Genomic DNA, 26,440 nt, shown 5'->3' on the forward strand with positions numbered 1-26,440 from the left:
AGAGGAAGCGAATTGGTTTTGTTTGGGGTGGTGTCTGGTTTGAACATGTTTTTTGCTTTGGATTTCATTTGATTTGATTTTTCATTTGTTTGAATGTAGAGTGAGTCATACTTTGGAGTTCAGTAATGTCTGACTAATCTTTGTCTTTCCATTTATTTTGCTCTTTATTATAATTAACATTTTGTTCTCCATTTTTGTTGATTACTCCTTCCAATCAAGTAAGAACATTGTACAGTTTTCAAAGCTACAAAACTCATCAAAATAAATGATGTGACAATCCTAAGAAGTTATACAAGGATCATACAGATTTTCAATGTTCATTTTTCAAGGACTTCTCCAGACAAAATTCAAGTTTTCAAAACAAAATTTGATAAATAAACAATAATACAATCAAGCAAAAAACTTAGTAATTGACAACAGGAAAAGTCACTTCCATTTTATTTCTTGAAGTTTTGTGATAAAGGGACATAACTCTTGTATTGACACTACCGGAAATAATAATACCATGCAATTTCAGAAAAATGTATTGATTTTGATTTTATTTTTAATATTCAAACCATTCACATGATATATTACTTATGTTAAGAATAAGCAGGTTTGAAAACACATTTTAAAGATCGCTGGCCTAATGGTTATCATACTTGACTCATTGTCTTTAGATTTTGGTTTTGATCTCAGCTCAAGTATTTTTTTTTTTTTTTTTTTACTTACAAGAAGTGAACTGTTTAGACCCCCCCCCCCATAATACTCACATGCACATGTCTCAGTTTCTTTCCGTTTTTATTGTATTCATTTTTTTTTTTTTGAAAGAATTTAATACTATGTTTAATAGTAGGCAACACCTAATACATCTCCCAGTAATAATATAGTTTTGACTTTAGAGAGATACCAAATTTCTGTTATTAATAGAAGTAATAATACACTTTCAACTTTTAAATAGATACTTTAATGGGAAATCATAGCAGGGCCATAGCACATCGATAGCTTCCTCAATTTGAGTTACCAGACAGCTACCTGATCCCCCACTCCTCCTCCGCCCACGAGCAATGTATTTAACTGTCTATATGTCCATGCGGGTGAAAGTCAGCTAGACAGAACACCCTATCCATCTCTTCCTCTCTCTTGCACTCTCCCTTTAAAAATAAAAGGAAGGAGAAACATGAAGTCACATAGCAAAAAGCAAAATCAAATACAATGACAAAGGCTAACTTGGCCTTCGGGACAAGATCAAAGTGTAGTATCTGTTCTTCAGATGCTGCACTTCTATTTCTTGTTCTCTTTCGGTGGAGGAGAAATCCTTCACGACTGAGACAATTTTTATTTTTGTACCTTTTCTCCACGTTAAAAAACGACCCTGGTGTCTAACTCTGTCCCGTGGGGAGGCATAGTAAATAGGTACAATGACAAAGGCTAAGTGGTTAACTTAAAAAGACAAAAATGAAACATTTTTAGTGAAAAAAGCAAAGACCATGAGGCGCCAAAAGTTTTTCAAAAATCATTCTAAGCATAGCTGGTGCTTAGAATAGATACTTGAAACACTGTGTCCCATTAGCTAGGCTATGGAGTGAATCCGCAGCATATCAACCCACATGCCATCAATTTACACCATGCCCCAAAAGAGGAGACTGATTTCAAATTATCCTGTGCTGCGAAGGAACCAAAATGGATATGGTGAGATATGTTTTGTTTCAGTCCAGGTGAAGGATTATGAAATCCTCATAATACAATTTCATACACTTGCTTAAATCATGAGAAAAAGATTAAAACTAATGAAGTGTTTATGTTATGTGAATGAAGGATTCACAAAAAGGCTATAACGAATTGTTAACATTCCACCTAAAGACTGAGAGTAATTCGCATGAGGAAAAAACTAAGATGAACAGTTAAATGAGAGAGAAAATACAAGTATAAAAGAAAAAGAAAAAGAAAAAAAAAGAAGTGGAGTGAGATGGAAATAATGGGAAAAAAAGATTGAACAATATATGGACCATAGCATCATCTTCCGATCATTCGGAGATGTTCAGGACTGGATGTATTTTTTTTTGTTTGATATTTTATTTTATTACCATTGGTTGTTTCATACAGCTAAGAATCTTACATTTTCTTTTATCCAACCTCAATCTCCAAGTCCCCTCCCTATTTGACAGTCAATTAGACTTTATAATAACATTGACTCATAATGTTTTCTTTTTTTGGGGTCGTTCATTCAGTTCTTATGATATCACAATTGTATTTCTTTTATTCCCCCATGCCTTGGTCCATTGAGATATGTTGGCAGAAATTACATAAAGACTGAATCCCTTATCATAATAACATCTTACATATAAATCTGCATTTAACCATCTATCTTGTTGTTCTTGCCATCCATATGCATCGCTTGGGGATATAATGAGAAGCTTATCTTGAATCAGACAACATACTACAAAGGTTGTAATATACAGCTGACATCATTTTATATACTTTTTTTCTGTTATGAAAACACCCGATTCTTGTCTCTCCTAGCTCATAGCAATACCAAATCATCATAATAGCTTAGATTAAAAGATTGGTAATAGAAGTATAGTTCCACTTCAGATAGATATAAAATCTCAATTAATAATGGATTAAAAAAAATTATAAACAATTTCTCTTTCGAAAATGGTATTTACAAAACAAAATTATGTTGACTTTTAGTTTAACATTGAAAAATGTAAAATACAAAATTAAAGAAAAGCTAATTGCATAAGAATGTTAGTAAAACAAATTGAACATATTTTCTTTTTTTGATATCTGAAATTCAAACATTTTGAAAAAAAAAAAAAAAAAAACGTTATTCTCTCATAAGTTGGTCTTCTCTAATAAAGAAGACCATAAAAACAAAGAACATCGTCAGTAAGTGTTACTCCAACATCATTAGACGTTATTTACAAAACAAGAAATAACAATATATAACAAAATAACCAAACGAAACAAAAAAAACCCAAACAATGCATGCAAATACTTGAGGTAGGAGTTTCCACGGTTTAATGGAGAACATGCCCATGCAACGTTGAGGTAGGAGATCGGCACTCCTACCTGTTGTACTGCAAAAATCATCGGAAGATGTTGAATCCTTTAGACCGGAAGAAGTGATGGAGTTGGAAACTTTGCCACTCTGTTGTACGGTTCTCCCTTGAGTTGGTCGGGGCCAGATTGCTTCCTCTGTTGCCGTTCATGGGACGGGAGAAGAGAAAGAGTACGATGTGGAGGATAGAGAGATGAAGACGGACAAAAATTAAAGGAAAAATTTAAAGATGTGTGCAGGTGTGTGAAAGCAGTTGAAAAAGATATAATTATTAGACTTGTATTTGAATATGCAGCCCTTTTTATGTTTTATTTCATATCTAATCAAGCAGAATGGGTTAGTTCAAATTGGAACAGAAATAGTAACGTACAGGCAAGCGACTCGTACATCACATCGGGGTCATCAGTATAGAATAAAGAAATTTGGTCAAAACGAAAATTAATGACAAAATCCATTCTAACATATTTGATTAATTGCAGTCCACATTTTCTGGGCTCAACGAACAAAAGAAAGCGATCAAGAAAAGATTTGATATCAAATGTTAAATAAGGATTCTTTGTTGATCTAATTTGGACAGGGCCACATTTCATGTTGGCTTGGGTTGACATCTTAAATTCAACTTAAATGCAAAGAAAAAAAATGGTTCTTGTCTAGAATTTCCCCTATATTAATAAAACTAAAATAAAGAAAAGTATGTACAATGTGTGTACCTGTGATAAAACGAAAATATCACATTCCCAAAGCCACATAAATTGATCAAGTAGTTTTATTTTTATGAAAAAAAAAAAAAAAAAAAAAAAAAATTAATGATTTCCGAAGTGATATCACAGCCAATATTTTGAAAAAAAAAAAATAAATATCAAGAAATAAAAGATAATAGTTCATACTTACTAGATTTACATTGTAATGCCTGTGGATTCCCATTAATCGCTTACAAAATAATTTTCTTTATAAAAAATAAAGCTATCTGATCAATTTACATTATTTTTGGAATATATTTTTGCTTTGTCAAGGTTATGTACATTATACAAACTTTATTTATTTATTTATTTTTTTTTTAAATATATATAAGAGGAATTCTGGAGACGAACCTAAAAATTTGTAAGTAATCTAACAGAAGTGCATTTCATGCAAAGCGTATTCATTGGATAATAGATGAATCACTTTGGATCGAAACATTAATTCACATTGAAAATAATCTATCAAAAATGAAACTGCTACAAAATAATTCTTTTCATATTTTACGAGATATGAATGAAAAGAGAAAATTGTACATCTAGTATGTTTGTCAAAATCATTTTTTTTTTTTTTTTTGCTGTAAGGAATGACTTTTAATAAAAGAATTTCATCTATTATGATGGCTAAAAATGTTGAAATCACTTCCCAACTGACAGAGCAGGTGGAGTACCAGGGAGGGGGGAGGGAAGAAAAAAAAAAATGATTTACTTCTCCAAGTCATTTTTTGATCGACAATAAAAATTTTAACTTGGAAACTTTTTCCTATGAGTAAAATATTATTTCTGTCAGTTCTGCGGAAGTTGGTCATCCAACTTGTCAACCAACCAGGATGATTCATTTTCATTCCAGCCAACTACACTCGCACTCATTGGATGTTGCTGCCGCGACAAAACCAGTTCCAATCAGTCTTATAATGAAAATGAAGATAAAGCCGATTAAAAGGTGAAGAGGACAGAAAAAAAGCTTCCTTTAATGAACAGCTAAAGCTAACGAATCGTTAACTTCTACGCAATATTGTCTGCATTTGTTTCTAATGTTTTGAATATTGCAAATTTATTTCAAGCAGTATATACTTTTTTGTTATTGATGCTATTGTTTGTGCTGATAATATTACTTAACAAGCAAATATGTAATAGGGGGGTGGTGGATATAGTAATTAACCCTTTATGACCTGAATTATGATGTAGATGATTAAAAAATATTTATTGTTAATTTTAGATGGTAACATACTGAATGTAAGCAATGACAGTAGCAATCTGGAGTTATCTGGCATCTACTCAGTTACTGAACTAATATGTACAAGGCGTGTTTGAATCAATTCCCACATTTTTTTATGCCATCATATTCATTTATGTCTGAATAAATTGGTTCAACCAGGGCATAAAGGGTTAAGCTGCTTTTTTTGTTAACAGAAAATAATAAACAAGTTATTATTTAGTCCAAAGGATTTAATTATTTGTAATTTTACTTGTTTTGGCATTCACACCGGAGTGGTTGAGCCAGCCCCATCCAGAGAATTTGCCGCATCCTAAACGAATGCTAACCTGGAACAATTATCCATTGCAGTAGCAGATATAAATATTAGCCTATGATGATTCCAGCAGTGAAGTCCATCATCATAGCATCATGTTTCACTGTTCTGAGTAAGGTTGTCAGCTAACCTCCGCATCATTTTTTCCAAGCCCGAAGAGGTTTGTTCAATATTCAGTTTGAATAAACTAAATAATATTAATTTTTATAAAAGATCTCATCATTTTTCAATAATAAATGGAGATAATTTGATGATTGCCATGGATGGCAATCTGCAATACCTTGGAACGGGATCTTGGTGGTTGAGCAGACCATGACTTGGGTACAAAGAAGACCTGGCCCCTCATGACATTACTTTGGCCTTTAGTTGAGGTAGACGGATGATAGGAGAGGCTCTTCCTGATCAATCAACTAGTCATTTCATCGTAATATTTACCTGTATAAAACCCATCTACCTACAACAACATAACCCATCAGATGATGCATAAAACTCATCCAACTCTAAACTACAAGCAAAAGATAGAGCAAGTATTAGAAGAAAGTGGGAAGGTCCAATCTATTAGTAAGACAAAAGTTGTTACAGATAAGGATTACAATTGACGTGTTCATCAAAAATGAGCTGGGAAAAGAAAGTGGAACCTGAATAACAGTCACTTACTAGCATGAGTATACCTTCCTTGTATTGCTGGGATAATACAGCGAATGGATTTTCCCCAACATTTCCCACTGCTGGGTTTCCGAGGTGAGGGGAGGGCAAAGAAGGTGAAATTAAAAAAATAAATGAATAAAACTATTAACAATTAATAAACATAAAAGACCCTATACTGAATACAGTTTGGAGATTATATACGCCAAATCCGGTTCAGAAAATGAATTTGACCCAAAACTGTTTTTATATTTCTTGAGGGACTTTTACTTTCTGTAGGGGACCAGTTTGCATATTCTAATATCCTATTGACTGAGCCAAAGAAAAGAGAGAAAGAAAGGGAAAGAAAGTCGACTTTGGAGATAATGATGGAGTTTTGTAGAAAAAGAAAGAAAAAAAAACACCAAAAAAAAAAACCCCTCAATTTTTTGTGCATTTAAGCCAGGAAGCCGGTATCTTTAGACAGCCTGAGCTGGGAGCACCAGAGAATGGTGAGGATAAAATGAAAATGCTATAATTCCTGTAAAAAGGATGAGATATAAAAAAATTGTATATCTACTTACGTCGGTCAAGTAGAACCCGAAGATATTTCTTTAATGTCACTTGCCTAAAAAATGTAATAAAATAATATTAAGATGATTTGAAAAACAGAATTAAAAAAAAGGAATAACTTATAAAAAAGAAAGAACTTTAAAAAAGGGAATAACTTTTTAAAAAAGGGAATAACTTCAAAAAAGGGAATAACTTTTAAAAAAGGAATAACTTAAAAAAAGAATAACTTAAAAGAATAACTTAAAAGAATAACTTAAAAAAGAATAAATTAAAAAAAGGAATAACTTTAAAAAAAGGAATAACTTTAAAAAAAGGAATAACTTAAAAAAGGAATAACTTAAAAAAGGAATAACTTTAAAAAAAGGAATAACTTTAAAAAAAGGAATAACTTTAAAAAAAGGAATAACTTTAAAAAAGGAATAACTTTAAAAAAGGAATAACTTTAAAAAAGGAATAATTTAAAAAAAAGGAATAACTTTAAAAAAGGAATAACTTTAAAAAAGGAATAACTTAAAAAAGGAATAACTTAAAAAAGGAATAACTTTAAAAAAAGGAATAACTTTAAAAAAGGAATAACTTTAAAAAAAGGAATAACTTTAAAAAAGGAATAACTTTAAAAAAAGGAATAACTTTAAAAAAGGAATAACTTTAAAAAAGGAATAACTTTAAAAAAGGAATAACTTTAAAAAAAGGAATAACTTTAAAAAAAGGAATAACTTTAAAAAAGGAATAACTTTAAAAAAGGAATAACTTTAAAAAAGGAATAACTTTAAAAAAATGAATAACTTTAAAAAAGGAATAACTTTAAAAAAAGGAATAACTTTAAAAAAAGGAATAACTTTAAAAAAGGAATAACTTTAAAAAAAGGAATAACTTTAAAAAAGGAATAACTTTAAAAAAGGAATAACTTTAAAAAAAGGAATAACTTTAAAAAAGGAATAACTTTAAAAAAGGAATAACTTTAAAAAAGGAATAACTTTAAAAAAGGAATAATTTAAAAAAAAGGAATAACTTTAAAAAAGGAATAACTTTAAAAAAGGAATAATTTTAAAAAAAGGAATAACTTTAAAAAAGAAATAATTTAAAAAAAAGGAATAACTTTAAAAAAGGAATAACTTTAAAAAAGGAATAACTTTAAAAAAGGAATAATTTAAAAAAAAGGAATAACTTTAAAAAAAGGAATAACTTTAAAAAAAGGAATAACTTAAAATATTCATACTTACTTCTGTGCAGCCATGGTTAGCTTTTAGTTTTCTGTCATTAAATATTGCACATCTGGGGAATGAAATCTACAAATAGAAATAAAGAATTGTTTAATAGAAAATAAACCATTGATTTCTTTTATTTCGCAAAACAACTCTAAAATTATGTTGATGGCAAATCTCATGGAGATTTCTATAGAAAATGAAATAGAATGACTAAGGCATAATTCAGACATTTTATTGCTTCTAAATTTAAAAACGCAGAACACAAATGAAAACACATCGTCAAAATGTTTTCTATTGTCTTTTTTTTTATTTTATGGCATATCAACCCTTTTTGGGTCATTTAATGCCAAATCCAGTGATTTTGGAAAGAAGTTTTTATTTTTTGAGTTGTTTATATTTCCAAATATTTATTCATGGTGTTTGGTTTGGTTGTTTTGTTTTATAGCATATCAACTCTTCTCTGGTTATTTAATCCTGAATCTGGTAATTTTGGAAGAAAAAAAAGTTTTATGCATAAAATTCTTTAAATATTTACTTGTTACGTGTTTAGTTTGATTGTTTTGTTTTATCGCATATCAACCCTTTTTTGGGTTCAATCGTTTTGGTAAAAGTTTTTATGCTACAAGTTCTGCATAGCTTTAAATATTTATTTATGGTGTTTAGTTTTTTTTTTCTTTAGCGAAAAATTATATTTTGTTATTGGGTGTGCAGAATATGATTGAATTTTGAAAAGTTAAAGGAAAAAAACATCAACGTTTGGTGCATTTAAATCAGGATTGGTTGGTTGGTTGTTTCTGTTTTACGGCATATCAACCCTTTTCGGGTTATTTAATGCCGAATCCAAAGATTTTGAAGAAAAAGTTTAATAGAATATATTTGTTGTTTCTATTTAACCCATAGTTGGGACCCTAACAGGTACTACCACTCCGGGTCAGAGTGGACCTGAGAGCAATGGTAATTAAAGGGTGGCTCCATGCTCCCCAAAGCCCGCAAGCTAGGGCCTCACCACTGGATATAGTTTAAGGTCATATCCAGGACCTTAAATCAGGAAGCTGATATCTTCAGACAGCCTGATCTGGAAGCACCAGCTTTATATTATTTGAAGGATAATTCTTTAGCTTTACAATTTTCAAATGAAAATCGACCAGCAATGTTGGTTCGGAGTAAAAATGTATGATGTGGCACGGTTTTACAATTTGTCATTGTGCTGATCAAGGCAACTCTCTTTTACTAAGAGATTCGTTCATTTTTTCATCTCACAATTCAGGACATTCAAATGGACGATACTTTTTTATAAAAATCAAAACATTAAAAAAGAAAGCTGCGACAAATTTTTTTTTTTAATCTAACAAAGTTGATAACATTAAGAATACAAAATGTAGTTTTTATGCGACTATTAAGAGAATCGTTTCCGTTTTTATCTCATAATTTACAACAATGAACCAAAGATATTTTCATTAAATGTAAACATTTAAAAAAGAAGCTGCGGCAAATTTTTCTACATTTTTTGCGACAATTTTTTTTTAATTAAAAAGTTAATGTTATGGTAATGTATTTTAAGCATTAGTCGTCTCCCTCAGCACAATGAAAAATTGTAAAACAGCACCCATGATGATGCACGTTTTATAAGGTGCATATACAATTGTGATGTAAAAAAATATCTAGCTTCGGATTTAATCAGTCAAAGTGTGATTTCTCCACTTGTTAAAGTGGTTGTCTCTTTTAGGTAAGGTTTCCTACTGTGATTGTGAATCACTGGAGATTCTACAAAAGTTATGCTCATTCCAGATGGTGGGCTGTCATGGTCAGTTAGCTTTTATGTCTATAGATTAACAGCTAATAAATCTTGAGTGGTCTTACAGTGTGGTCTAACTAATATTTACACATATAAAAATATAAAAGATAGGAAAAATAGATGATGTAAAGTAAAATTGAACAAGTTACAATATTTATTGAGCCGTGAAAAATTTAAACAAAAAATTATAATAATGGAAAATCCTTAACCCATGGATTTTTAAAGATAAGCTCTTTTCATCAGAAGATAAACATTAGGATAAATGCATCACTGGTTAGTATGAATTTGAAAATATATTAAAAAAATGTAAGAAACTAGTGTATGTTGAACATTTTATTGTATTGAGAAGTTCCAATTTTAAAATATTTATATTTATCTTTGTAATTCTTTATATATATATATATATATATATATATATATATATATATATATGTATATATATATAAATAAACAGGATGAGTCACAGGAAATGGATGTTTTAGTGAGGTATTGATTTTGAATTGCTTTTTTTTAAAAACATCTGTTTACTGTAACTCACCATATATACTATAGACTTATATAGTACAGGGGTTTCACAAATTTTGCTGAATTTTTAAAGCGACACAGGCAAAATTAAAAATATGTCCTGGACGTGTTTTATATTGTTCATTAATTTTGCTTTTTAGTGAAATTTGTTTTCCAAAACCTCATTCTTTTAATCATTTTCTGAACAAAAAGAAAAACGATCACACTATTTTCTACATATTTTCATTTAAAATTTTTTTTTCTGAATATATATATTTTTTTAAATTTTCTATAAAAGCTCCATGGGCCAGATTAAAAACTTTAGCAGGCCAGATTTAGCCCGTGGACTGTAGTTTGGAGATCCTAGGCATAGTACAAGGTTCCAAATATTTTTGGTATTGAGTTAGAAGATGGCCAGGCATGTTTGACTCAACTCTTGATTTTTACATAGTTATACCCCACTAAAACATTGTCATTAAATTTAACTGTCATAATTTGGTGGCTACTGACATGAATTTTGTATCATTGTTTATCTATGTAGACGTATAAAAAGTGTCTAGACCAAATAGAAAAAAAAAACAAAAAACTTTGGTTTGAGATACTTACAAATACAAAACAAAGTTAGAGATTAATTTACCTTTTATTTTGAAGTGTGAAGTCACCTTGTTTGCTATTCCAAGTTTCAATTATCTGATAGCCTGTAGGCAAGAAAAAAAGAAATGTATTTAAATGTTCACTTTAAAACACTTTCAAATTTTCAACATTTATTTACAAAATTGAATGATGAATTTTATATCCAATTTATTTTGTTCGAGTGAAACATGTATCTGAGGGTTGCTTGAGAAAATGATGAGTTCTAAAATCTCTTGTTCTCATCCCTGAATTATATCACTTTTGTTTATATTTTGTATATATATATATATATATATATATATATATATATCTGAAGAAGGGGGTGGAAGAGATCCCCAACAGGATGGATTTAACGGAAATGGACGAAACTACTCTATCGACAACAAATAGGTAAAGATGCAGAAACACACACAAAATCAAAGCAGCTTAAAAATTCACCACAATCAATTGAAATATCTTAAGGAAGGAAACCAAGAATAATATGCAGGTATAAGTTCTAATATAACAGAGTTGGTACGAGAAGAGAAATCACATCCCAAGGGCCAGTCCTTCCAAACTACAGCCCTCCCCAATCAGGGCACAGAATCACAAAAGAAGATAAAGTGGGCCCAGCGAACAACAAGGAAGCCTGGCAAGACATCAACTCAGAGATATATAGACAAATGACTAAAATTTATGGCAAAAATAACATGGTGGCAGAGAGATCAGGTTACATTGAACCATAACAGCCAAAGACACCCTATATTGGCAAACATAGGGCAAATAAAATCAAAGAAATGAGAAAGGAAATAAAGTCTTTTAAAAAACTCTTTAAAACTGCAGCTAGAGAGGAACATCAGTCATGTAAACGTGGGAAATACTCAGCAAAATTTTAAAAATCCTGAGGTGAGTGGCATAAAAGGAGAAGGAAAGAAAGGTCAAAGAAAAGAGACAATTTTCTGAGGAACCCTTTTGACTTCACAAAGATATTCTTAGAAGTGCAGTGAGCAATTGGAAGCATTGAAAGGAGAAATGAACACTTCTCTGTAATTCCATGTTAGAGCTTGAAAAGGAACAAGCATTTGATGCAAACAATCTTTTGATTCTTCACCAACCACCAGTTCACCTATTTGAGACAAGACTTCCTATCTAGGGAGTTATTCAAGAAGTTACGAGAGAATCGAGATCTACCTCAGCACCCGGTCAGAGTGAGGTATTTTACATTGGTGTACAAATGGTGCACACAAATTTTTCAAAAAGAAGAATCATCAAAGATGCTGTGCCAATTCCATATTTATTTGCTTATTACTAAGAGCGACATCTTCTTTGGGCCATTAACAAGATGCCTTTCGAATTTCCTTCTCAAGAATAGCTACATTGATACATCAATCCAGAAAGACGAGGTCACTGGTATACCAATCTGCCTGGAACACACAGGAATCTTAACACAACTCTTAAGAGAGTCAAAGGAAAATAAGTTTCATTGTTGGCCATCACAAATGCCTATGGGTCCATGTCATGCAAACTGATGAAATAAACCCTTAAAAGACATCATGTGTCTTCAACAGTTCTAAACTAATAACTACTATAAAAATTTCTGACAAAGAGTAGTTTCTGAAACAACAGCATCAGAAAGATAAAAGCTGGAAAAAGCTATCGTTACCAGTTGTACACTGTCTGCTTCTTGTTAGCCATAAACATGCTGGTTAAAGCAGCTGAGGTGGGATGCCGAGGTCCACCATCTACTTCAGAAGTATGTCAGACCCCCCCCCCTTCCCCAAGAGCTTACATAAATGATCTAATCATGTCGAGGACATCAGTCGTAAGAGGTAGATGGGTTTTGAATGGGCTTGAAGAGAATATGACATGAGCCAGAATAAATTTCAAATAAGTAAACTTGAGGTCACTGGTATTGAAGAAAAGCAAGCTCATGAAAAAAGCCAGTTTTTTGATCAGAGAAGCAAAAATATCAACCATCACTGAAAAACCTGTTGAGAGCTTGAGCAAAATCTTCAACAGCAACCCTAAGGATGCAGCCACAATCCAATCCGACAAACTATAAAAGATCTTGAGTGATTGACCAAGATAGATAAATCCGGGCCGCCAGAGAGTTTTAAAGCATGCCCCTTTCAGCATACAGTATTGTCCTGGATATCATGACCACTGCCCTTCTATGATTTTTCAATTCATACTATGAAAAGATTGAACAGAACAATTATTAATTGGCCGAGAAGATGGCTTGAAGTGCTAAAATACTCTAAAGTAACAACAATGTGTGGCATCTTCCCTTCAGCATCCTTAAAGAAGAATTCAAAATAATCAAAACAAGAGAAAGGCTGCAATATGTTGAATCGAAAAATCCCAAATTGGTGGCAGTTGGAATTCAGAAAAGATCAGGCAGGAAATGGAATGCTGAGAGAGAGAGTTGTGAGTATTAGAAGAGAGGCTTAAGTATTAAGTTATATTAGAATCAGTAGCTAAAGACAAAATGGGATTGGGTTATCTCCCTTCCACAAATCAACACAGCCAAAGGAAAAAGATGTCATTTCCATTACCTAGTCAGAGTGATCTCAGCAATCAGTAAGTTTTTAACAAGATTTGCTTTCTAATTTAGTTGATGTACAACATACTGCCAAGCCTAAGAAACCCACAAATATAGGATAAGGCCAAGAATTCTAATAGAAAACCATGTGACAAGGAAAGGAAATTTACATCACATCCTAAGCGCTTATTCCAAAGCTTTTGAGTGATGGTTGATACTGTTGGCGACATGATCATGTTGTAGAAGTAATAACCAACGACATGATCATGTTGTAGAAGTAATAACCAACGACATCATCATGTTGTAGAAGTAATAACCAACGACATCATCATGTGTAGAAGTAATAACCAACGACATCATCATGTTGTAGAAGTAATAACCAACGACATCATCATGTTGTAGAAGTAATAACCAACGACATCATCATGTTGTAGAAGTAATAACCAACGACATCATCATGTTGTAGAAGTAATAACCAACGACATCATCATGTTGTAGAAGTAATAACCAACGACATCATCATGTTGTAGAAGTAATAACCAACGACATCATCATGTTGTAGAAGTAATAACCAACGACATCATCATGTTGTAGAAGTAATAACCAACGACATCATCATGTTGTAGAAGTAATAACCAACGACATCATCATGTTGTAGAAGTAATAACCAACGACATCATCATGTTGTAGAAGTAATAACCAACGACATCATCATGTTGTAGAAGTAATAACCAACGACATCATCATGTTGTAGAAGTAATAACCAACGACATCATCATGTTGTAGAAGTAATAACCAACGACATCATCATGTTGTAGAAGTAATAACCAACGACATCATCATGTTGTAGAAGTAATAACCAACGACATCATCATGTTGTAGAAGTAATAACCAACGACATCATCATGTTGTAGAAGTAATAACCAACGACATCATCATGTTGTAGAAGTAATAACCAACGACATCATCATGTTGTAGAAGTAATAACCAACGACATCATCATGTTGTAGAAGTAATAACCAACGACATCATCATGTTGTAGAAGTAATAACCAACGACATCATCATGTTGTAGAAGTAATAACCAACGACATCATCATGTTGTAGAAGTAATAACCAACGACATCATCATGTTGTAGAAGTAATAACCAACGACATCATCATGTTGTAGAAGTAATAACCAACGACATCATCATGTTGTAGAAGTAATAACCAACGACATCATCATGTTGTAGAAGTAATAACCAACGACATCATCATGTTGTAGAAGTAATAACCAACGACATCATCATGTTGTAGAAGTAATAACCAACGACATCATCATGTTGTAGAAGTAATAACCAACGACATCATCATGTTGTAGAAGTAATAACCAACGACATCATCATGTTGTAGAAGTAATAACCAACGACATGATCATGTTGTAGAAGTAATAACCAACGACATCATCATGTTGTAGAAGTAATAACCAACGACATCATCATGTTGTAGAAGTAATAACCAACGACATCATCATGTTGTAGAAGTAATAACCAACGACATCATCATGTTGTAGAAGTAATAACCAACGACATCATCATGTTGTAGAAGTAATAACCAACGACATCATCATGTTGTAGAAGTAATAACCAACGACATCATCATGTTGTAGAAGTAATAACCAACGACATCATCATGTTGTAGAAGTAATAACCAACGACATCATCATGTTGTAGAAGTAATAACCAACGACATCATCATGTTGTAGAAGTAATAACCAACGACATCATCATGTTGTAGAAGTAATAACCAACGACATCATCATGTTGTAGAAGTAATAACCAACGACATGATCATGTTGTAGAAGTAATAACCAACGACATCATCATGTTGTAGAAGTAATAACCAACGACATCATCATGTTGTAGAAGTAATAACCAACGACATCATCATGTTGTAGAAGTAATAACCAACGACATCATCATGTTGTAGAAGTAATAACCAACGACATCATCATGTTGTAGAAGTAATAACCAACGACATCATCATGTTGTAGAAGTAATAACCAACAACATCATCATGTTGTAGAAGTAATAACGAATGACATGATCATGTTGTAGAAGTAATAACCAATGACATGACGCGAACAGTAAAGGTCAATAAAAATCAGCCAGGAAAGACCTGGAGTTTTATCAAGTTTATCAAGATTGAATTCAAGACATGTAAACGGAAGAGGGGAAAATCCTCTGTAGATGACTGAAATTTTATAATAAGCCTGAAAACCCAACTAAAATTCCCTAGGCATATAAAACAACACTAAGACCTGATCTGATACTTAATTTTTGGTTCATGTTTTTATGACGTTTATTTTTCTTTTGGTGAAATAGAGTTCTCAAGAATTCTGGCAACTGAATTTCAAAGAACTTCTCGCATATGAAATATGTTACAGTTGTATGATAGACATTATAATTAAATAACTCGAGTGTTATTTCTTCTGCCCTTCATATCAATTTCTTGGTTAAGTTTGACACTGTTGTCCAAACTTCCAACTTCCAAACATCTGTATACATAATGCACCTTCTCTCAACTGCAAATGCACTTCTGCTGATTGAACTTACTTCTTCAAAATTCAACTTCAAAATGAACGTCTCTCTGAAAAATCAACCCTCTTTTATCTCCAACCAGGAGAATCTCATCTGCATATCAGGTGATAACATTGCAGGCATATAAAGAGATAAGGTAGCCATTTTTGTTTCTTTCTTCTTCATTCATTTCATTCCATGACCGACCCGTTGAATTATGCACACGTGTTAGTTAGGTAAGTCATGTGTTTCCCTACAGACATGTTACAGTAGCATACACATGTTACGACCAAATTTTGGGAATCAAACAAATAAACTTTGCTTTATTAAAAATACAAATTGAAATAGGATCATCAAAGGTTGGCTGCAAGAACACGTGCCATTTTTTGTTCAACATAATAAAAAAAAAAATGCGCAAGATTTGCTATCTCCCACCCATCCAAAAATTATATTTGGTTATATGTTTGTAAAACACTATCTGATCTGGAAGCAAGTGATCATTTTACAGTTAATTTATATGCGAAACTAGCCATCCATTCATCCATAGCCTTGAGCCCCTGGAGGGGCATAAGCCATCCACAATTTTTGTAGATGCTTTAGTAGTGAGGAGTCCTTTTTTTGGGGTGAGGGTGCTGGCCCCACACCCAATCTTTCCAGAAGGCACATACGGCGCCTAGCCTTTTCAAATGGTCACCCATCTGGTACTAGCCAGGCTAAACGTTGCTTAACTTCGGTGATCTATCGAGAACCGGTGTCTCAACGTGATTGTGCCGTATGCGAAACTGACCTACCTTCCAAATAAGATATTGAATTTTTTTTTTTTCGTTTTATGGCTACCTGCTTTTATCACAAACCCTTTTAGGTTGTTTGCAAAAATAGGTAGAATCTATTTTTCTTTCGGAGGAAGATAAATTAGCACAAGGTTCAGGAGTACAAATGCAGAATAGTCATCTAAGAATTTAATAAAAGTGCGATATTCGTTTTCAGCACACCCAAAAACTCCAAGTTTTTTTTTTTACTTCCACTCCCAAAAGGTGACCATAAAGTAGGTGCTCATTTTATGTTAAATCAATATAGAAAAATGATCCCCCCTTTTCGAAACTATTTCTTCATATCGTAGCAACTATTTGTTTCCTGGAATTTTAAACATTACTTTCGTTTTCAGCAGCCCCCCCCCCTTCCCCCCAAAAAACCCCCATATACTAGTGGCAATTTTAAAGAATTTCTTGAGCGTGGAACTGGAAAGATACTACACCTTTACCAAAATTAGGTTTAATTCTAAATAAGAATCGAAATAACCAAAATTTAGGTTTTAATCGGAGAAATGTTATTTTATAATAATGAAACAGGAAATTAAAACATTAGACAACGTTTTAAAAATGCAACATTTACGAGGAAGAAAGACTGAACGCTTTAATTGACGTCTCCAACTTACTTGCTTTAGGATGATTAAACTTGAAACTTTCTGCCATGCTCAAGTAATTATAATTTCATTTCATAATCAAATATTGAACCAAAACAACATAATGACAAAAAAATTCCCGAGTTTTGACGATTTATGGAATTTGCAGAAACGTCAATTCCTTTACCAGTTTATTTATTTTTCGGATAAACAACATCACCCACCTTTTTCTAATTCTATTTTTTAGCAAAATCGTTTTTCACTACTGTTTTACCTTTTCTTCTAATATTTCGTAAATATTGTCTAATTTTAATTTATCCCCCCCCCCCCGATTTGCATTCCCCCTTCCCACCCAATAAAGAAGAAAATGTAAGGACTGGAACCCTACCAACATATGCATGAGGTAACAGACGCCCTTTGCTTTGACCCCCCCCCCCCCATCAAATCATTTTTTTAGGTGAGCAGCACAGCATGATAAAAAGTAGGGAAACCAAACACACGAAAAGTCAAATTATTTTAGATCAATTTTCCATATATATTTAATGTAAAATGACTCCTCATTTGTGGGCCATTCTCGAGTTTTAGGGCAGTTAATCATACTTTTTAGACCTTTATATGTAGTTTTACAACATTTTTCTATTGAAAATTAAAAGAGGAGAGACTTAACACTTGGACTTAGGGTGAGTAGTAAAGTTAAAGGAATTTTTGTTTAGGGAGAGAGTTTTGCCATTTGTACTTCGGGTTAATAGTAGGCTTAAGATATATTTTTTTTTAAGAGGTGAAGAAGCTAAGCTTTGCTAACTTTCGCTTTACTAACTTTTCAGCATCAATCCCCACCTCCTGAAAAAAAAAAAAAAGGGGGTCAAAATTTACCTCATATGGCTTTGCTTCTTTGAAAACTTGTTTTTGGTAAATTGCCCTAAAAACTAGAATGGTCCGGAAATGGGGGATCATTTTACGTTAAATTTATATGCAAGACTGAGCATTTATTCTAAATTCTAAAATATTTGTTTTAATTTATTTTTTCGGTGCAAGTCCAACGTTCAGCTTGATTAAAAAACAAAACTAAAAAATCGACACTTATTCGGAATAAGAATGAAAATTAAAAGATTGAATTGTAATTAAAATCAATGGTACTTAATTGTCATGTCGAAATTAGTAAAATAACCAAAAATTACGAAAAATGATAACATAGAAATTATTAATTAAAATAGTTTTTGAAGAAACTGCAAGTTATACTTAAATAATAAACAGATTCCAAACTATGAGTTACTTCCCTTGTTTAAGTTACAATAATAGCGGATCATTGAATCGTGAAAGTTTTATGTAATAAATGCAGTATGTTACTAACTACGACATGGCAATTAAGTAAATAACGTTGTTTTTTGGTACTCATGCGTCATGCAGAAAGTGATCCGTGGTGAAATAATAACGTTATTATTTAAAGAGCCATTCTTAACATGGGGAGAGGAGGGTGTTTTGTACCTATTCTGTACTTTAACCTTACAATTGAATAAAAAAAAATAAAACTTCAATTAAACGTGGAAATACGATTTAAAAAATAGCGCGGATATCACTTTCTGCATAAGCACCATAGAATTGAGTATGATAATAGTTAAATAAAATCTATCATCCCATAAGAAACCATAAAAAATGAATAATTAAGTAAAGTTCGTCTGAGCTCCAATCTCTGCCCCCCCCCCGCCAATCTTTCACGAAAAACACCCGTCTAGTTGAAACCACTGTCAATAATTTTCCCCACTCTTTATCTGTCCCTAAATCAAAACGTAGGTTCCATGAACACAGCCACAGCTTCTATCTTTCAACTGCACGCCTGTGGAACTCTCTTCCAATTGCTTGTTTCCCATCTGACTACAACTTGGATGTCTTCAAGTTCAACATAAACAAATTCCTGATAAACCGCCCCCTTAAGTAATCCAAATTACCAAATCTCCATTACTAACGATTACTTATTATCCCATGCGCAATAACCCTTATCTTCGAGCGCCCCAACAACACCTCCCCTCCCCCGCTCGCGCCCCTAATTTAAACAGTAAAATCTTCGAAAAATGTAAAATCGTGTTTTAATTGGTAAATATCGGCGCGTTATTTACGGAAAAACGCTTAACTAAACTGCAGAAGCACCTATTAACAAGCCACATAAGAAAGAACGAAAAACATAAAAATTGTTGGGTCCTATGTTTTTGTAAACCGCATTAAAACTACGTGAGACAAAAAAAAAAGGTCCCCCAATTTGTTGTTCTTTTCTTTAATTGTAAGCCATTAAAAAATATCAGTCTGTATTTTTTTGATTGATACGCCATGTGAGAAGGCAGTTTGCTAGGTGGAAGCCCGGCGTCGTTTATGCTGCAGCGCACGCGCGTAGCGTAAACGGAAGCTGCAAAATGGTGGAAAGTAGTTCGTGGGTTCAGGGGTTAATACCATGCAAACTGTAAATTTGCCCCAAGTTTGACTATCAGATTCGTTGTCAGCGACCTTAATGAACTATATAAAAAAAAAAAAAAAAAAAAATTAGTCGTCGGTGTTTTTTTGTTGTAGCGTATCTGGATATTTACCAATTCTATTTACGCATATTTCCTACAATCTGCATAATTGCGTAGCGTTTAGGACGAACAATCGAGCACATTTGGTCTACAGACTTTAAACTTGGACATGTGAAACAATTTCGATTTGGTTTTAAGCCGGTAAAATAGCTTATACCTCGATCAGTGGAGTAGAAATCCTTCTAGTCTGGATCAATTTTTATTTTTGTTTTTATCGAGAGTGCCCCTTTTTGGGAGCTGGATTTTCCCTACACTAAAAACCGACCTTGTGTCTAATTCTGCCCTCGTGGGGAGGCAAGTAAATTAGAACATAAATAATTACATTGCTTAATACCCGAAAAACTACTTATTTGCGGAAAATTTAAATGCGATATTCGTTTTCAGCACACCCGAAAACTCCAAGTTTTTTTTTACCCCCATACTAAAAGGTGGCCATAAAGTGAGTGCTCATTTTACGTTAAATCAATATAGAAAGGTGATCCCCCCTTTTCGAAACTATTTCTTCATATCGTGGCAACTACTTGTTTCCTGGAATTTTAAACATTACTTTCGTTTTCAGCCCCCCCCCCAAAAGCCCCCTATACTAGTGGTAATTTTAAAAGGATTTTCTGGGTTTGTACACATAGATTCGAAAAAGTTGTCAAGAAAACAAATATATAACAAATAAATATTATCAAAGGCAAGATAAGTTACGTTTCTACCTAACTGGATATATTTTTCGTGTTTTTATTCAATGTAACATGTTTATTCAGCTTGAAAAACATACAGTGTTTACCGGTGTATTGGAAAATTCAAGATGGCGCATGACTCTCTCTTTAACACGGTAAGTTTAGGAAAAGGTCTTATATATAAAAAACTAGACAAAATACTGTTAAAAAGCCGCCGAATATATGTCAACCTATGTCACGGTAACATATATTGAGCGAGTTTTTAACAGTATTTTGTCTAGTTTTTTTATTTATAACACCTTTTCCCAAACTTGCCGTGTTAAGAGAGAGTCAGGCGCCATCTTGAATTTTCCAAAACACTATGTTTTTCGAGCTGAATAAACATGTTATATTGAATAAAAACAAGAAAAATATATCCAGTTTGGTAGAAAAGTAACTTATCTTGCCTTTGATAACATTTATTTGTTATATATGTGTTTTTGACAACTTTTTCGAATCTATGTGTACAGTAATACAAACCCAAAATTTAGGTTTTAATCGGAGAAATGTTATTTTATAATAATGAAACAGGAAATTAAAACATTAGATAACGTTTTAAAAATGCAACATTTACGAGGAAGAAAAGCTGAACGCTTTAATTGACGTCTCCAACTTACTTGCTTTAGGATGATTAAACTTGAAACTTTCCGCCATGCTCAAGTAATCATAATTTCATTTCATAATCAAATATTGAACAAAAACAACATAATGACAAAAAAGCAGAATGAAATACTGTTTTGAAAAGAAACAGGAAGTGTTTGTTGCGTTTTGAAAGACAAACCGGAAATGACGTCATTGGCTAGCCGAAAAATAAATAAATAAATAAATAAATAAATAAATAAAAGAAATACAAACGCAATTGTTTCTTGCACGTTTTGCGATCGAAATATAATTCTTCAATTTATAGTTAAAAAGAGACACCATAGGCAAAATAGAAGTGCTTATGCAGAATTCCTGTCGTATGAATAAATAAATAATAAATAAAAATCGGTTCTTATTTACATTGGTGATCGTTTAAACGAACGCATTTCAGGTGAAAACATTATTTCGTACTTATGTCGAAATTAGTAGCAGGTGTTGGTTCATTGGTTTTCTCTTAATAATTGCGTAAAGACTACATTTTGTATTATTAATGTTATCAAATTTCTTTACAATTCCTCTACAACTATCGTCACATTTTTTTTGTAACAATAACAAAGAAGTCGCCACATCTTTAAAGGTTTCATCCTTTGTATTTTTTAAAGTTAAAGACAATTTTTTAGAAAACTTCCTATTTCCTTTTTAATTAAAAAAAAGTTACCGCAGTTTTATTTTTAAATGTTTCATCTAATGCAAATATCGTTTGTTCGTTGTTTTTTTAGCATCGTAAATTATGATATGAAAACAAAAACGATTCTCTTAATAGTCGCATTAAGACTACGTTTTGTATTATTAATGTTATTAACTTTGTGACATTAAAAAATCATCGCAGCTTTTTAAAATGTTTTGATTTAATTAAAATATCGCGTCCTAAATTATGAGATGAAAAAAATGAACGAATCTTTTAATAAACGAGACTTGTCTCCCTTTACAAACTGTAAAACAGCGCCAACTAGCAGGCTGCCGCCCGATGTTGACTGTTGCTCTGTCATAAAATAAACTCAAATATAACATATTTCGTAATCATTATACAGCCAATTTGGCAATTCAGAATAACAATCCTTTTCTCTACATTAAAAAACGACCCTGGTGTCTAACTCTGTCCCGTGGGGAGGCATTGTAAATAGGAATAATTCATTATTCTAAGGCAGGTAACTCTATTTTACTAAAAATTGTAAAAATTTTTTTTTTTTTTTTTAGCTATTTCACTTAATATAACAAAGTTTTATAACATTAAGAAAAAAAAATGCGATGTGTCAGAATATTTTGGGAATTTTTGGCACCTCTAAGACAAAACTGCGAATAATATATATATATATATATATATATATATATATATATATATATATATATATATATATATATATATATATATATATATATATATATAATAAATTCCACAGCCAAGAAGCAACGTCGCAGCAGCTCACAAGAGCCATGACAGTCAACGAACCGGAAGTCCAAGACTCGAGTTTCGCCCTCATTTGGGCTCATCAGTAGCAGTATCAGAATTTTTGTAGGAATTTTTGACACCCCTAACACGAAACTGCGAATACAATATAAAAATCTCGTAATTTCTCCGTTAAAAGTGGGTTATTTATTTTCTTTATGGATTATACTTCCAAAATAAACTATTACAGTTGTTTTAAAAGTAATAGAAATATTTTTTTTTTTTTAAAAACAGTAATGAATTTTCCGAACTCAATATTTTTCAATTTTTAAACTTTAAAAATCTATCAAAATTTTTCTATTGATTCTATTTTTACGATATTTTCAGAGTCAATGTGAAATTTTATGTTCTTTCCAATAAACCGAATATAATATTTTAGACAAACGTTTTTTTTTTAATTCACGCCCCCCTCCAAGTGTCACCCATTTTGAAATGTCTATTAAAAAGTAAATAATTTATTTATGTCGGGGAGTTTTATATATCACAAATTAAAGAGAAAAGGTCAATAAATAATATATTCAAATTTAAAACAAAAAAAAAAAATCGCTTTTTTAGAAATTTACCTGTAAAGTCCGAAGTTTAAAACCTTATTTTATAAGAACACATTGTTTTTTTTTCTTTTTTTGTCTTTTTTTTTTAATGAAACCTTGGTCCTTGCTCCTTTAATTGAAAAAATAATTAGGGCTTGAATTACATTTTTCGAGGAGTTATAAGCTTGGAAAGATGGGGTGGAATTATTCACTATTTTCACGAAATTTCTGACACTGCTAGCTCATCAGTTAGACACATCCGAACTCAGGATTCGAAACCTGAGCCTCTTGCATGCGAGGCAAGCACTCTGCCACTCTACCAACTGAGCAAACACCCCGCAGCCCGCACACAAGACGAATCCTGAGTTCTGATGTGTCTAACTGATGAGCCCAAATGAGGGCGAAACTCGAGTCTTGGACTTCCGGTTCGTTGACTGTCATGGCTCTTGTGAGCTGCGACGTTATTTGGCTGTGGAATTTATTATACAATCTCTCACATTCTGAAAATCATATATATATATATATATATATATATATATATATATATATATATATATATATATATATATATGAATGAAAACTTGTAATTTCTCTTTTTAAAGTGGGTTGTTCATTTTCTTTATGGAATATACTTCCAAAATAAACTATTAAAGTTGTTTAAAAAATAATAGAAATATTATTTTTTATTAAAAAAACAAACAAAAAAAAAACAGTGTTTACAAAGTGCATGCACGTGTTCTATTTTACTAAAAATTGTAAAAAAATTTTTTTTCAGCTATTTCACTTAATATAACAAAGTTTTATAACATTAAGAAAAAAAAATGTAAAATGCGATGTGTCGGAATATTTTGGGAATTTTTGACACCTCTAACACAAAAGTGCGAATAATATATATATGTGGAACAGTTAAATAAAGCATTTGTTCGTTATCCTGATGCTTTTGAATCGTTTAAGATAAACCAGACTATATTAATAAAGGAAATCCAAAACTATATTAGCAATGTATAAAATGTATTTATAATTACATATAATAAATTTATATATATATATATATATATATATATATATATATATATATATATATATATATATATATATATATATATATAAAAATGTATATATGTAAAAATAAAATATTTTTAACCTTTATATATCTAATTTTAAATAAATAAGAATGTAAATATACAAACTACTAATTATAGTGAGGGTGATAAGTAGTTATTTGGATTAATCCAAATCTTATAAATACAAGACTGATAAATTAAAAAATGTATCCATTTTAAATGTGGAAATTGATGAATCGCACAGGTAAGAAATTCATTTTTATACTATGAAAAGGTTAGTAATTGCAATTAAGAATAGGAAATTGGATTAAATTTTTGTAACATGTCTTCTTCCTAAGATTAAGGGTGGTGGTGTTTGATCAACACTGCTGGGGATCCATGATGTAATATACTGTTTTGTTTTTAAATCCCCGAAACAGTGTTTCATGGTAAACAACTGATGATCCATTGAAAAATATAAAACAATTGGTATTATAGGAAATTCGAGAGAGTTGATGCAGTGATTGCAGGTGATTAAATGACTTACTGATTAGATGGTTTTTTAACGAATGATAAAAAGTAATTTTTTGTATGGTTTCAAATGTTAAAAACTTCAAAGACTATATATATATATATATATATATATATATATGAAAACTTGTAATTTCTCTTTTTAAAGTGGGTTGTTCATTTTCTTTATGGAATATACTTCCAAAATAAACTATTAAAGTTGTTTAAAAAATAATAGAAATATTATTTTTTATTAAAAACAAACAGTGTTTACAAAGTGCATGCGCGCGTTCATGCAGCCATTTTTTTTACGTAATGAAATCAATTGAATTTTACGAGTTAATTTTTTTTCAATTTTTAAACTTTAAAAATCTATCAAAATTTTTCTAATGGTTCAATTTTTACCATATTTTCAGGTTCAATGTGAAATTTTATGCGCTTTCCAATAAACTAGAATCGAAATCAAAACATATAGCTTTCTAGCATTATTCGTTACCATCTGTGCCAAGTCATATAAAAATTTTAAAAAATAGCATTATTAAAGGTATACATATACAATCACGTAAGTTGTATACATATACAATCACATAAATTGATAAAATTGTCAAAATATAGTTTTATTTTTAAATAAGGAAATAAATTTTTTTGACTAAACTGTGAGCGACGTCATCTTGTAAGCAACCTGAAGAAACAAGGGAGATAACTTCGAATCGAGATTTTAGAAAGCCATTCTTAACACGAGGAGGGTGATATTGGAAAACACACACATTTGCTTAAAACTGATTTTCTGGATAAGTGCCGAAATCGGTAAAACGTTACTATTCGTAACAGATTATAGCCAAATGAATATAAATGGGAAATTATTTAAAAACAATGTATGTTGGTTTACCTAAGTATGTATGCCCTATTTGCTTTAAAGAAATATTGGTGCTTGCTTGGAGGCCCTCTTTTAAGGTTCAAGGTAATTTAAAAAAAAGAAAAATTATTACATTTTCATCTCAAACAAGGCACAGTGCCACTTTGATATAGGACGCTACTATCAGAAACATAAGTTGCAGGGATACTATGTAGGGAGTTGAGCAGCAAGATGTCTGTTCACATTACATTTGAACTTCTGCATGTCAGTACAGTTGGGGTAGCATTATGCACTTATGTTACCATGTTGAAATAATAATGTTATTTAGAAAGCCATTCTTAATATGGAGAGGGTGTTTTGTAATTATTCTGTACTTTTATCTAACGATTTAATGAAAAAGATATATAACTTGAATTTAACGTGAAAATACTATTTATAAAACGAGCATAAGCACTGGGTTCAAATTTGGGAGGAAACATTTCGGGAAGAGCCACTTTTAGAGAAATATTTTTAATGAAAATTGTGTTTTTGTCCAGAATTTCTCTTATAATAAAAAACAAGTGAAACATGCATAATCCCCCGTGAGTGCACAGTGAACGAGGCATAAAAAAATTACTAAATTTAGCATTGCCCTCTGCCTTCCCCATTTAGCCCCAAAAGTGCCCAAGGCCTTAACATATTTATATTAGAGTTCAGGACCATGCAAAACTGCTAAATAGACATACATAGATTAAAAGTTAAATTCTTCACTAGTTTGGAGACGGAATGCGTTGTTGTGATAAGTGATTTTCTCTATTAATTCGCACTTTTTATTTTAAGATTCAAATATTAATAACTACATTTTATTTCAGTATTTAATTTATGTATTTCTGTTGTATTAAATGCTAGCTTTAATTTTTTTTTTTTTTTTTTTTTTTTTTTTTTTTTTTTTTTTTTTTTTCTCGTCCATAAATGTTTATCTACCAAGTTGATCTTAAATATTGTATAATCAATCCATTATATTATCATT

General features: G+C 31.4%; 1 protein-coding gene across 3 annotated transcripts in view; it reads right to left on the bottom strand.

Annotated features, from left to right (window-relative positions):
* Positions 1-21,200, bottom strand: part of LOC145242179 (SMC5-SMC6 complex localization factor protein 2-like) — a 79,079-nt gene extending 57,879 nt beyond the window's left edge. The window contains exons 1-5 of one of the 3 annotated variants that reach the window (XM_080105172.1): positions 21,021-21,194; positions 10,654-10,714; positions 7,733-7,798; positions 6,521-6,564; positions 3,055-3,180 (exon numbers count right to left, since the gene is read on the bottom strand). In XM_080105172.1, coding sequence (XP_079961298.1) covers positions 3,055-3,180; positions 6,521-6,564; positions 7,733-7,746 — 184 coding nt within the window. In that variant the 5' untranslated portion in view covers positions 7,747-7,798; positions 10,654-10,714; positions 21,021-21,194. Of the gene's footprint in view, positions 1-3,054; positions 3,181-6,520; positions 6,565-7,732; positions 7,799-10,653; positions 10,715-17,165; positions 17,269-21,020 lie in introns of those variants that run through there. The other 2 variants (XM_080105173.1, XM_080105174.1) reach the window with 2 other exon arrangements.
* Positions 21,201-26,440: the final 5,240 nt, after the last annotated feature.

The sequence above is a fragment of the Euprymna scolopes genome, chromosome 21 (genome assembly GCF_053919585.1).
Source record: "Euprymna scolopes isolate OS-2025 chromosome 21, ASM5391958v1, whole genome shotgun sequence".
Classification (NCBI taxonomy): domain Eukaryota; kingdom Metazoa; phylum Mollusca; class Cephalopoda; order Sepiida; family Sepiolidae; genus Euprymna; species Euprymna scolopes.